We start from the raw sequence: 12,903 nt of genomic DNA, 5'->3' as shown, positions 1-12,903 counted from the left end.
TTGAACTGGTCTTTAGTGACTTTTTGACTTTTTCTTATGAAAGATCTCAATTTAGAGAAATACATCAGGATGGTTGTTTTGGAACAAATAGATGAGATGAGATGTATCGCCCAGTAAACAAATTTCGTCTAGTTTTGGGAGGGAGTGTCTAACAATTTTGGACAATGGGTTGAAAAACTCGTAGCGGAGGAAAGGAGTTCAAAACGAGCCATCAGAACAGTCGGAGCGTTTGCTGCGACTGAGCCCCGTACAAACCCGTATATCTATTGCGTACGTGACCCTAGTGCGTCTGTCACCCTACTTTGACCGTAAGCCTATTGCGCCGGTTAATGTAGTTAAAGTAAAATTATTATGAAATGTGTACATCTTAAAAATTGCGCATAGCGCAATTACGAAGCCCCGTACGACGTTCCTTTCAAATAAAACAAAAATTTCAAATAGCCCTAAAATTTTAATTTTTTGTGTATAAATACACATAGGGCCTAGTATCGGCCTCAGTCCGAGGACCCAAATTTTAATTTTTTTTCAACTACATTCTATTCGGCCTTTGATTACCTTCCAAATGAAACCAAAATTACGAAAAACGGATGAAATTTGCTCGAGTTATATGTAAAATACACATAGGGCCCTAGTAGCGGCTTAGTCCAAGGACCCAAATTTAATTTTTTTCAACAACTTTCTATTCGGCCTTTGATTACCTTCCAAATGAAACAAAAATTACGAAAAACGGATGAAATTTACTCGAATTCTATGTAAAATACACATAGGGCGCTAGTGGTGGCCTTAGTCCAAGGCCCCAAATTTAATTTTTTTTTCAACAACATTCTATTCGGCCTTTGATTACCTTCCAAATCAAACAAAAATTACAAAAAACGAATGAAATTTACTCGAGTTCTATGTAAAATACACATAGGGCCCTAGTAGTGGCCTTAGTCCAAGGACCCAAATTTAATTTTTTTTCAACAACATTCTATTCGGCCTTTGATTACCTTCCAAATGGAACGATGTTTTCTTGTTGACCTGGGATATAGCGGCGGATTGAAAAGACAGTTTTAATTTTGGTGCAATATTTCGCTCTGTTTATTTAGAGCTTCTTCAGGCATCAACTTATTTACTAAAAATTTAACTAACTGATTGCACTTGCATGAAAATATCACAGAGTCATTTCGGTTTGTAAACAAAAACATTGACAACTCCTGGCAACTCAGGAGTTGTCAATGTTTTTGTTTACAAACCGAAATGACTCTGTGATATTTTCATGCAAGTGCAATCAGTTAGTTAAATTTTTAGTAAATAAGTTGATGCCTGAAGAAGCTCTAAATAAACAGAGCGAAATATTGCACCAAAATTAAAACTGTCTTTTCAATCCGCCGCTATATCCCAGGTCAACAAGAAAACATTGTGCGATCACGGCAAAGTAAATTGAAAACATTTCCAAATGGAACAAAAATTACGAAAAATGGATGAAATTTACTCGAGTTCTATGAAAAATACACATAGGGCCCTAGAAGCATTTCACTTCTAAGGCCCTAACTCACGGTCCACTCAAAATTTTGAAATCGGATTTGATTTACTCAAGATATCGACGTGACGGACAGACAGACGGACAGACGGCCAGACAAAATTTTTATTGCGGATTCGTTATATATGAACATAGGCAAACACTTTGCCCTTACCGTCTGCTTCGAATTCCATCAATTACGCACGGCATCGTAATCCTATAAGCCCCTTTGTACTTCGTACGGGGCTAAAAATTTAAAAATTTAAACGTTTTTCATGAGTTCTATAATCTTTGTAAATAATATATTGACATTGACTGCGTATCTTGACCTATTGAAAAGCAATATCGGCAATAAAGTCCAAGAAGATCCAGCTGATCGGACTGCCACTCCATCTGCTTCAGTTAAATGTAACTTTAATTTGAGTCTGAGTCCTTACCCTTGCTATGCAGTCAAAGACCAAAAGCAATTGACCAAACACTTCTCATTCAGTCCACTTTTGTAAAGAAATATTTTCTTTGTTAAATTTAAGGGCTACCTAATTTGAGTCTGAATCCTCACCCTCCCTTGCTATGTAGCCAAAGACCAAAGGCAATTGACCAAACACTTCTCATTCAGTCCACTTTTGTTAGGAAATATTTCCTTTGTTAAATTCAAGGGCTACCAAATCGAGCTAAAAAAAATCCTATTTTTTAGCCTATCCGTATAAGCTTTAGACATTTATCGGTTGATATTGGATTCGAAAAGAATATCCTAAAATACTTTTGTTGTTGTATGGTTTATCGGTCGCTTAAAATATTCCTTCGAACAAAAACAAGCAGAACGTACATCGCCTTGACGATAACTTAAGTTGATATGACGACGTTAAAATATATTTCGGGTTTTGTCTATTTTATATTAGATTATACTCACACTATAACTGTCACACTACAATTTAATATATCTGGAACGGAATACAGTCATTAAACTAATGGGTAGATTGAAGGCTGTGCACATGTCTATAATTACATCAACTTGAATCTGGTAGGTGTTTTTCGATTGTCAGACCTATTAATAACATTTAAAGGAGAATCTTTTAACGAATCATTTGTATTGTTATTGTCTAGTGGGGTGTCACCGGCTTTGCTCGGGATGACTATCATGACGAAATATTTAAATATTTTCGCGCGTAAAAATTTCATGCGTTTTCAAAAATGTTTCCCCGGTTAAAGAATGGTGTTTCGAACATCCTTCCAGAGCTCATCCGAACTTTTCCTAAGTAGTTGGTAGGCCGATTTTTAAGTCTCATCAAAATAATAACTTGAGAATCTACTACTTCTCCAATGAATTTTCAATTAGAAAGAAATTGAAGAAACATTTGTGTCCTGCCAAAGCACCTGGCATACTAACAAAATATTGCCTATGTCCATAAAATAGTTCTTACTCTAATCACATGATCTTGAAACACTGCAAAAATGTGTAATTACATCGTACACTGTCATGACGTGCTACTCTATTTTTCTATTACCACGCATTGGCCGTTCTGTGTGACAATGTAACCGATAAGTCAATTTTACCTTTCGAATTAAATCAATCAAAATGTCTACCCTTCCTTCGTAAACAGAAGTCATAAATGAATTAGCAACCCACTCTATCGTATCACAAATTTGCAACTTTTTTCAATTTCCCAGTCATCATTTCACATTTTCACTGGATCCTGCAAAAAGGAATTTAATTGGAAAGAATGCTCATCAGTAATTCCATAATTAACATCAACAGCATACGACTCATTTTACGCGACATTTTATTCCCTACTTCTCGTCGCTTTGATGGAGCTCTCTAATAAATGTGTTTGAACCAAATTATACGAACGAAAGTGTTGTTCATATAGGGTAAAACTACCAAATAAGAGCTCCCTGTTGTAATGAGATACATTTATTGTCGTTTCGTTTGTTCATTCGAACAAACAAAAGAAAAGACCATAGATGGACTTCGTTGAAGTGTGTTGATGGATCGTATTACACTAGTGGGCCCGTATTTGGTGGTTTTACCCTATACGCAAGTTATATGATGCCATAAAAAAAAGCTCGCTACTCGTATCACATAAATTTGATGCATCAACTAAAGGCACATACAATACATTGTATACATAAAACGATTAAATTGATGGAAAATTGCTCACGAGTGTAAAGCGAAAAATTTACACGAGTATCACTTACCATCGCGATTTTCGTGTTTCTCCTTTTTGCTGTTACACAACAAAGGCACAATGAACATTTGCATTACATGTAGTTGTAGCAAGTGATGTTCCAGAGGAAATGGAGGAAATCATGCAGATAGCCCAAGGTCTTATGTAATCAGGTTACTCAGATCGCTGCTGGATGATAAACGGAAACATTATAGTTCCCAGTGCTGTGTACAGCCATTAAACAACTTTGATTGTTCTGTGTCATGTGAGCAACATTCACCTACAAAAATTTAGTAAGCTTTGCGTTACCAGTAAATAATGCAACACCAGTCTGCGTAGACTGAACAGCTGAAGGATCTCTTGGACAGAAATTTTGTAAGATATGTTCTACCTTAGCGGTGTGACCTTGAATGTTATTTGTATCTGACGTCCGCTGCGTACCAGTTTTCACTTGGTAGATTTGTATCCGGTTGTAAATTGTCGCAGGAATGCGAAATAATCGTCTGAAAAATATATCGAGTTGACCTGCGGGAATATACCAAGCAAACCACCTTAGACCATCACTTTAATGTTTTCGCATTTTTTTTAAATCCTTCAACTGGAAGTGCACTGAAGAATCTCCATGCTATTCATGTCTATATGTGATGCTCCTCTCTCATTATTCTATTCTTACATAACAGAGCCATATTTCAATGTCTTATGTACACTTTCACTAACATAATTAAAACAAGTTAAGAGCAACGGACCCTTTGCAAATTTGAAGCCTACATTTAGGCGTAAAAATATTCGTTTGTTGATGATTTCTCTGAACCGAAATCATATTTTGAAAATGTCAAACCATTCAGTCACGCAAAAATCGGTTTGTGGGAGATAACTCATCACTTGGAGAAACCTGTGCAGATTACATAAATTTACACAATCTGCAAAGGTTTCTCCAAGTGGGATAAGTTATCCCACAAACCGATTTTTCCTTTAAAAGTAACACATTTTTGCGTGCTTTAATGGTTTTACTCATAAAAACGAATATTTTCCTCATAAATGTAGGATACAAATTTGCAAGGGTCCATTGCACTTAAGAATTGAATGCATCACGCTAGAACAAATATCTTCATAATGCTTCCCTCAGCACTGTAACTCTGTACTCTGATAACATCGTATCTGTACATTCCTCACCTATAAAACTCTGAAAACTTTCAGATATTTTTGACATATCGTCGGCAACATCACTGATCCTACCGTTTTTTAAACGAATATATCTTTCGAACCATTGGTTAGATTGACTTTATATAGCACTCACAAATCTCACAAATGTCGACAGCTCCTACAAAAAAAAAATCGAAATCCGACCAATAGGTGCAAAGATATAGTCGCTTAAAAATAGTATAAAACATAGCTAACACCGACCCGTACGAAACACTTATTTGTATCAAAAGCCTTTACTGTGAAACTCTTCATTTCTTTTACTTTATTCTCTACTGAAAAGCTATTTGCGCTTTAAAATCACTTGCATTATCCACTCTTTGCCTTGTTATCATATACAAATAAATTGCCGGAGGCAATATAGACAGCCCCGTACGAAGTCAACTTTCATAAATTCCTATTTAAACAGCTATATACCGCTATATTTAACTATATTTCACTATAAATAAACATTTCACAGATGAATATGCTATTATATAGCTCTATATGCCTGTATATAGCTCAATATAGCTGTATATAGGTATATATAGATGTCCATATATGGAATCCCTGAAACCCCTCACAGTTAACACATTATTTCCATGTTAACAGAAACTCTCTAAGCATCATTTTTCCCACTTTATATCACTTTTAATAAAATCCAATATGGCCGCCGGCAGCCATTTTGTTAGGAGACCGGAAATTTTACCGACGCTTTACATTCGTTAATACCTTTCAAACAAAAAAAAATCATGAAATTCGGTCAAAATTTACTCGAGATATTGACAAAATACTCCACGTTCACTGTACGGCCGAGTAGCCAGATAAGAGCTCACTCCAAGAGACCTAGCTCACGCTCCGGAGAACAAAATTTTTCCATGATTGGTACGGTCAATACCTATCTAATTAAGTTAAACAGACGAAATATGTTCAAATGTGGCCGACCTACAAGCAAAAACTGCTTGCCGCCCTGTGCCTGTTTCACACCAAGGGGTCTAACTCACGAGTCGGTCATCCGATTTCCATAAACTTTTTTTTTGTCGATCGGTATTGTAAATACCTTTTATTTGACGTATCACTGACAAGTGTAACGTTTGAATGTCCGGAGATATCTTCGAAAAACCATGAAGCACTTATTGGGCCACAGCTCGGGAGGGGTCGATCCAAAATCACTCATCTTCGAACTTAGCCTGTCTTTTAACATTACCAAACGGGAAAAAATAGTTATTTATCTACCAAGGTAGGTATGAAGGTATTTTTTCGCACTAGATGTCGATTGACGACCCGAGGCGAAGCCGAGGTCGACAAGACGTCGTGTGCGAAAAAATACCGGCATACCTACCTTGGTAGATAAATAACTATTTTTTCCCGTTTGGTAATGTCAAAAGACAGGCTAAGTTCGAAGATGCTTAGTCAATGCTTTGTGTATACGCTTCAACAATACGTTCGGTATAATTGTGTGACTCTATAGCTGAATGGCTGTAGTCGCTGCTTTGTGTTCAAAAACCTTTGGGTGTCGGGGGTTCGATTTCTGGTCAATGCAAGATTTTTATTTATAAAAATTTAGCCTTTGTTGAAGGTAATAGGTTCTTTAGCGTGCCAAAAAAAAGTTGATATCGCATTGCGTGCGAAAAAAAGTTAATATCGCACTGTGTCCAGAAATACAGTGAAATAAATACCTTCAAAACGACATTAAGTGGATGCATGGAAAGGTGATGATTATGGACCGGAATTGCGAAAAAGAATTTTCAAAATCGGATGCGTTTTACTCAAGTTATCGTGCAGACAGACGGACAGACGGACATTTTTTTTCACTGATTTGGCATCTCTAGACAACCACAATAGGTTTCCCATTACTCAGGGAGTCCAATTCGACGTGTTACAAACGTAAGCGTAAACCTATAAGACCCCAGTACTTCGTACGGGTCTAAAAATGATGATATTTCCCAGAGCTCTTCGAGAGCTTTCCTAAGAACCTCCATTTGTTTAAATTAAATGATTTAGATGAAGAGGAGATTTTCTCTCAAGTTTATCATTTTTGTGGCACTGTCACATATGAAAATAATGGTCTGTGATGTGATTTTCTTGTTCCTTTCCCGCAGCTCTCTACAAAAACATACAGAGCGTGTGCAAATAGCATCTACAATAATACTATTTGTACTCAGGTGCAAATAGTCACTTCGGTTTAATGTTTATACTAAACACATCAACAGCAGTTCAAATCCTTTAAAATTGGATTCTTTGTTTGAGCTTTCAATCGAACAAATTAGAAAAATGAATTCCCAATAAGCTCCTAATTCAAACCAGACTAATTCCCACCGACAAATCCAATAAACTATTCCATTGATTCACTTTTTTTTTTCATTTATTTCATTTCAGTGGCACCGCAACGTCCTCGTTTAGAACATGAGGGTGTACATGTGCCTCCCGGACATAATGTAACTGTTGAATCAAAGGCAATGGCTACGGTAAAATGTGTTTCTCACTACGGCAATCCACCTGCTTTGCTTCGATGGTTTCTGGGTAAGTGTTTCTACGTCTGTGCTGTGTTTATATATTCAACTCAATTAAGATTTCATAAAAAAATAACTTGGCTTTTATTATTCGAATCATTTATTAAAGTATGTGCTGCACAGCATCTGTGCAAATACATACTTCCCACAATAAATTGACTGTATAAAGTGGACTTTTTCAAATATTATTTTTCTCGTTGAAATCCATTTTCTTGTCTACCTATTTAGCATTCTTTTACTGTAAACAAATTGTGTTTGAAGCTCTTAAATAGGCGACGAGTATCATTCTGATTATATGGTTCGCTCAAACAGAATCGCGAATTAGAATTAAAACAGAGAGAGAGACACTCGAAAGTGTACTTAAAATGAAATATAATCCCCCAATAATAAGTCCCTAATACAGTGTCGGACCTATTTTCACTTGAATATATTAATTAACGTTGCAAATAAAGACGGAATAAAAAAAGGCCGAAAGGAATATCCTCAGTAAGCTCTTTCCCTTTTTTTTTGTAAGCTTAAATGCGTTCCGCGTCGTCGGTATTATTATTGTTGGGAAAAAGTGTGAGAGATAAAATTTAATTAATTTTCCAACAAATTTATTCCGTTTCATATTTCAATTTGCATGCAAATTGTGCCCAGATAATTTTGAACAATTTTATACCCAGGCGACCAAGAAGTATCACCACTTCATCCGCAAACGAACGCAACAGAACCAGATAATCCGCGAACATGGTCAGCTGCATCTGTTGTTCAAATTCCAACAACGAGAGAACGACATGGTGAAATATTAAAGTGCTTGGCAATACATGAGTCATATGCAGCAAAATCGGTTGTGGTCGAAGCGAAAATGGATGTCAAGTGTGAGTGTTATTTTATTGCAAATGGATATATGGTTTTAAGGGCTTTAGGATTCGGCCAGGATCAGAATATTAAGTTGGTTTTACTATGTACGCCGGGTCATTGGTGAATTACACATTCGAGAACGTCGTTATTAGCAGGTTGTTCCTTTGTTGCATTTTTATTTTTCATATTCCAGTTGAGTGATGAGTGTACGTACACAAACTGTTTTAGCTCCATTGTATTTGCGCCAATAATTTTCATTCTCCCAGACACTCAGTAAAATATACTCCGACCAATTCGATTCAGAAGTCATGTGCACGCCATAAATTAAGGTTAAATGCGTTATGACCGTGCAAGGCAATGTTCTTCATACGTAGAAACTGTCTCGCTTCGTCTGTCCCATTAATAATTGAGTGTTTTATTGTAACTTCTTCAGAATCCGGCTTTTCAGTGATATTTCATGAAAATATTTTTTTTTTGGAATCAGGCACGATCTGGCTCTATTGGTGTTTGGGCGATGCTCGAAGGTTTTTTTTTGTATGAATGAAAGGTAAATTACAAATTTTCCCAAAGAGCTTTTTTCGACCCATATCGGTCGGTCCTGTTGGAAATTCTACTTTCTAAATGTAGCGAACACTTATCTACTAATTTGTTTCTTCAGTTGGAACAATGTAGGTTACTTTTGCTAGCTTTTCAGTGAACCAGTCTTTCCCAAAATTTTCCTTTCCCTTAAATTTTTCCTAAATTTTCCCGATTTTTTCCTGAATTTTCCCAAATTTTTTCAAATTTTCTTAAGGCCCGTCGTTGGGAAATGACAGGACAGTTTCCCGGAAATGTATGGAAAATTTTATCACAAAAATTCACCGAAAAGATTCAAAGAAACTCACCCATGATGCTTTCCATTGTATTCGTGCACCGTCTCTTTATGTCCCCAAGGCATATTTAAACACTAAAACACTTTTTACTCGATGCAAAAACAAAATTTTGTTTTTCGTTTTGTCGCGATAAAACACAGAAAATATTTCGACACAACTGTGACACTCCGCTATTATAAGGACTAGAATGAATGTTTGCTGTGTTCACTTCGGCGGTAAAATATTTTAATTCAAAAAAGTGTCCGACACTTCAACGATGGTAGACATTTATTAAAATTGTAACCTCTCCCACTTCTTTAGTAAGCTAACAAGACTTCGCTGAGTCTAATTATGCCACCTCTTCGAACAAAAATATCGGCTGAGGTCGAATAATTGTCCGCTGAGCTTTGACAAACCTCTAATGAGTTCTAATAATTCTCCACTAGGCTTCAGTAAGAGTCCGTCAGACCTTAGCACGTTGTAGTAAGGCAATGAAGCTAAGCGAACAGTCAATAAGCATCAGCGGATACCTAATAATTGTTGCTATGATTTAATAAGACTCCACTTAGCCAAATCTCCGCTGAGTGTCCGATTCGCTCCATTAAGCCTTCCTGCAACTTGCATAGGCCTAACGGACACTTCCTGAAGCCTAGCGGAGAATTATTAGAGCTCAGCGGAGGTTTGTTAAAGCTCAGCGGAGAATTATTAGAACTCAGCCGATATTTTTATTCAAAGAGGTGGCATAATTAGACTTCGCGAAGTCTTCTTAGCTTACTAAAGAGGAACGAACATTTATTTACGCTCAGCGCAGTCTTACGAGAGGCTACATTTTTAATAAATGCTCTCCCATCGTTGAGAGAATGTCCGCTGAGCTCTCGTAAAGCTTTAAAAAATGGTCGATGAGCATTATTAAATGTATACGCTACCCTTTGTCAACCGTTTGATGATTGTTTTTAAATGTCCGACACTTTTTTGAATGAAAATATTTTACCGCCGAAGTGAACACAGCAAACATTGATTCTAGTACTTATAGTAGCGGAGTGTCACAGTTGTGTCGAAATATTTTCTGTGTTTTTGTCACGACAAAACAAAAAAAACTTTTTGTTTTTGCATCGAGTAAAAAGTGTTTTAGTGTTTAAATATGCCTTGGGGACATAAAGAGACGGTGCACGAATACAATGGAAAGCATCATGGGTGAGTTTCTTTGAATTTTTTCGGTGAATTTTTGTGATAAAATTTTACATACATTTTCGGGAAACTGTCCTGTCATTTCCCAATGACGGGCCTTTAAATAAAGGAAAATTTAGTAAAAGGCGGGAAAATTCAAGAAAATAAGGCAAAGTGATTTCCACAAATAAACACTAGATTTTTCGGATTATTTTGGATGTCGATAGGAAAATTGGAAGCCAAGCTTAAAGCTCGCGAAAACTGTTAATGAATGTTAATAGAGTTTGCCAAATTCATGAGGTCAGTGAAACAAAAGACAGTACTCATCAATATGACAAGATATGCATTGCCGACGCACCTAGCATACCAGTAGAATATCGCTCATGTCAAATAGAGTCATAATTTACAACAGTGTCCCATGTCATTTCTCATGCTGTTAAGTGAAAATTTTACACAATTCGGCGTTCCTGTTGAAAATCATTGATTCTGGCCATATCATTCGAAATGTCAATGATTTCGAACTATCAAAATTCCGTAAAACATTTCATTCAACTAGCAATTAATACAATTTCCAGATGCTCCTACCATCCGTTTACTCGGTGCCCCACAAATCGACTTAGAGGAAGGCAAGGATTCGTTGATACTTCGGTGTGAGGCTGACGCCAATCCACCTGCAAGTATAGTATGGCGACGAGCCGGTCGCTCGGAAATAGCCAGTTTACAGGTGAGAAGATATTTGGCGCCAATTAATTTGAAATCATAAAAAAAAAAACAAAAAAATATTCCAAAAAATAGGAAACTCTCCAATTGCGCCCAGTTGGCCGACGAGATGCTGGTCTGTATACATGCCAAGCACAAAATTCGGTTGGATCGTCGGAACAACTATCCGTTCAATTGGACATCAAATGTGAGTATCGCCTTAAGTGTTCGACATGCAACAATATTATTGTATTCAATGAGTATAAAATGCATGGCTGCACTATGCAACACAACATCTATTATAACACTGTAACGACATTGTTTTGTATTCCTAAACTAATTATATTTCTCTCATTTCAAAATTTATGATTTAATTAAAATAATAAAATTAAACTCGCCATCATATCATAAATCTACATAATTTATTGTTTGGTAGTTTATATGAACCGCTTGAGCGATCCACATTTCACATGCACCACGTTTTGTTTTGGGTGGGTGTGTGTGTGTGTGAGTGTTATGCATTGTGTACATTATTATAATAATCTGGTGAACGCGCGTGGTTTTCAAATGCAACAAAACGAGAATTATTTAATCAAAAGTGCCCATACTACTAATATACCCAGTACACAAAAACAAATACGGAATAAAAAATCCAGAGCAGAGAAAAAATAAAACGAAAATGTTTGCAACAAAATGCATGCTTTTGATGAATAATTCAAATGGACATTTTAAATAGAACCCATAAATCCACCGGGGAGTTTATAAACACTCAATGTAAACAAACAATGACCTATTATATGAATTTTACCATTCCATAATCGGGGGTCTCATCTCCGTCGTATTCAAATGGGAAATTTAATATGAAATTAAATTCGGCTGGATCATCGTTCAGTCGCCGATTTAATTTTATTTTTTTAATTGAAGTGACAGAATTGAACTGTTTCTTGCCTCTTTGTTACATCGCAATGAGGAGGATTATTATAGTACACGGAAAAAAGAGTGTTCCTTTAGAGTGCGAAAAAGCGTTTTCCGCACAAGTGGGAAAATAGTTTTTTCCTAACTATTACCATGTGCTCAAATGTACAGTATTAAGAGAACACGTAAATGTTAAGCGAATCATAAGAAAAATGGAACACATTTTTACATAGAAAGTCAATAGTTATTTGTTAACCAAGGGGAAAAATGTTGGAAATTTTATTTCGAGTGTGGTGTTTGTGGCCAGAGTGTGGCGAGGTCAACACAACGTTTTTCACATTAAGAGGAACGGACCATTTGTAAATTTGTAGCCCACATTTGGGCGAAAAAATATTCGTTTTTTGATAAACCATTAAAGTACAACCATTAAAACACTTAAAAATGTGTTACTTTTAAAGGAAAAATTGGTTTGTGGGTGATATCTAATCCCACTTGGAAAAACATGTGAAGATTACACAAATTTACACAATCTGCAAAGGTTTCTCCAAGTGGGATTAGCTATCACCCACAAACCAATATTTCCTTTAAAAGTAACACATTTTTGTTCAGAGAAATCATCAAAAAACGAATATTTTCCCGCCTAAATGTAGGCTACAAGTTAGTGAAGGGGTATGCGTCCTTTTACTACATATAACGCCTTTTGAAAAACAGCCTACCGAAATCGGACGCATTTTTCAGTGGACTTTTTTATATGTGCCTAGAAAGGTATTCGACCCTAGAGACCAAAACCACTTTCCAAAAAATTCTGCGAAGTTTGTGTGGCTGGTGAAAGGTGATCAAAAACCGAAAACTTGCACTTTTCTTACAAAAATTTCTCCAGTTACACGAGCCGTACAGGGTCGTGTGGGGTGTCATTAGAAAGGTAATCACTTGTATTATTGAGCCGATTAGGGACATATTGGGTTTAAAATTCATCGACACTGAAATATGTGCAGTTAAAGTTTTCAACCGAAGACTTACACTTAAGGCTCGGAACGGGTTCGGGTTGACCTGTTTTAGTTCAGGTTGAC

At 36.4% G+C, this 12,903-nt stretch overlaps 1 protein-coding gene across 2 annotated transcripts in view; it reads left to right on the top strand.

The window, feature by feature from the left end:
• The window catches only part of LOC119076040 (hemicentin-2), a 151,397-nt gene that overhangs the window by 87,753 nt on the left and 50,741 nt on the right, over positions 1 to 12,903 (top strand). For both annotated transcript variants that reach the window (XM_037182664.1, XM_037182663.1), the window contains exons 5-8: positions 7,225 to 7,368; positions 8,024 to 8,218; positions 10,795 to 10,943; positions 11,015 to 11,126. In XM_037182664.1, the coding sequence (XP_037038559.1) occupies positions 7,225 to 7,368; positions 8,024 to 8,218; positions 10,795 to 10,943; positions 11,015 to 11,126 (600 nt within the window). The remainder of the gene's footprint in view (positions 1 to 7,224; positions 7,369 to 8,023; positions 8,219 to 10,794; positions 10,944 to 11,014; positions 11,127 to 12,903) is intronic.

Source organism: Bradysia coprophila, unplaced genomic scaffold (genome assembly GCF_014529535.1).
Source record: "Bradysia coprophila strain Holo2 unplaced genomic scaffold, BU_Bcop_v1 contig_232, whole genome shotgun sequence".
Classification (NCBI taxonomy): Eukaryota; Metazoa; Arthropoda; class Insecta; order Diptera; family Sciaridae; genus Bradysia; species Bradysia coprophila.
The sequence above is the reverse complement of the archived record's forward strand: the minus strand, read 5'-3'. Positions and strand labels throughout refer to the sequence as shown.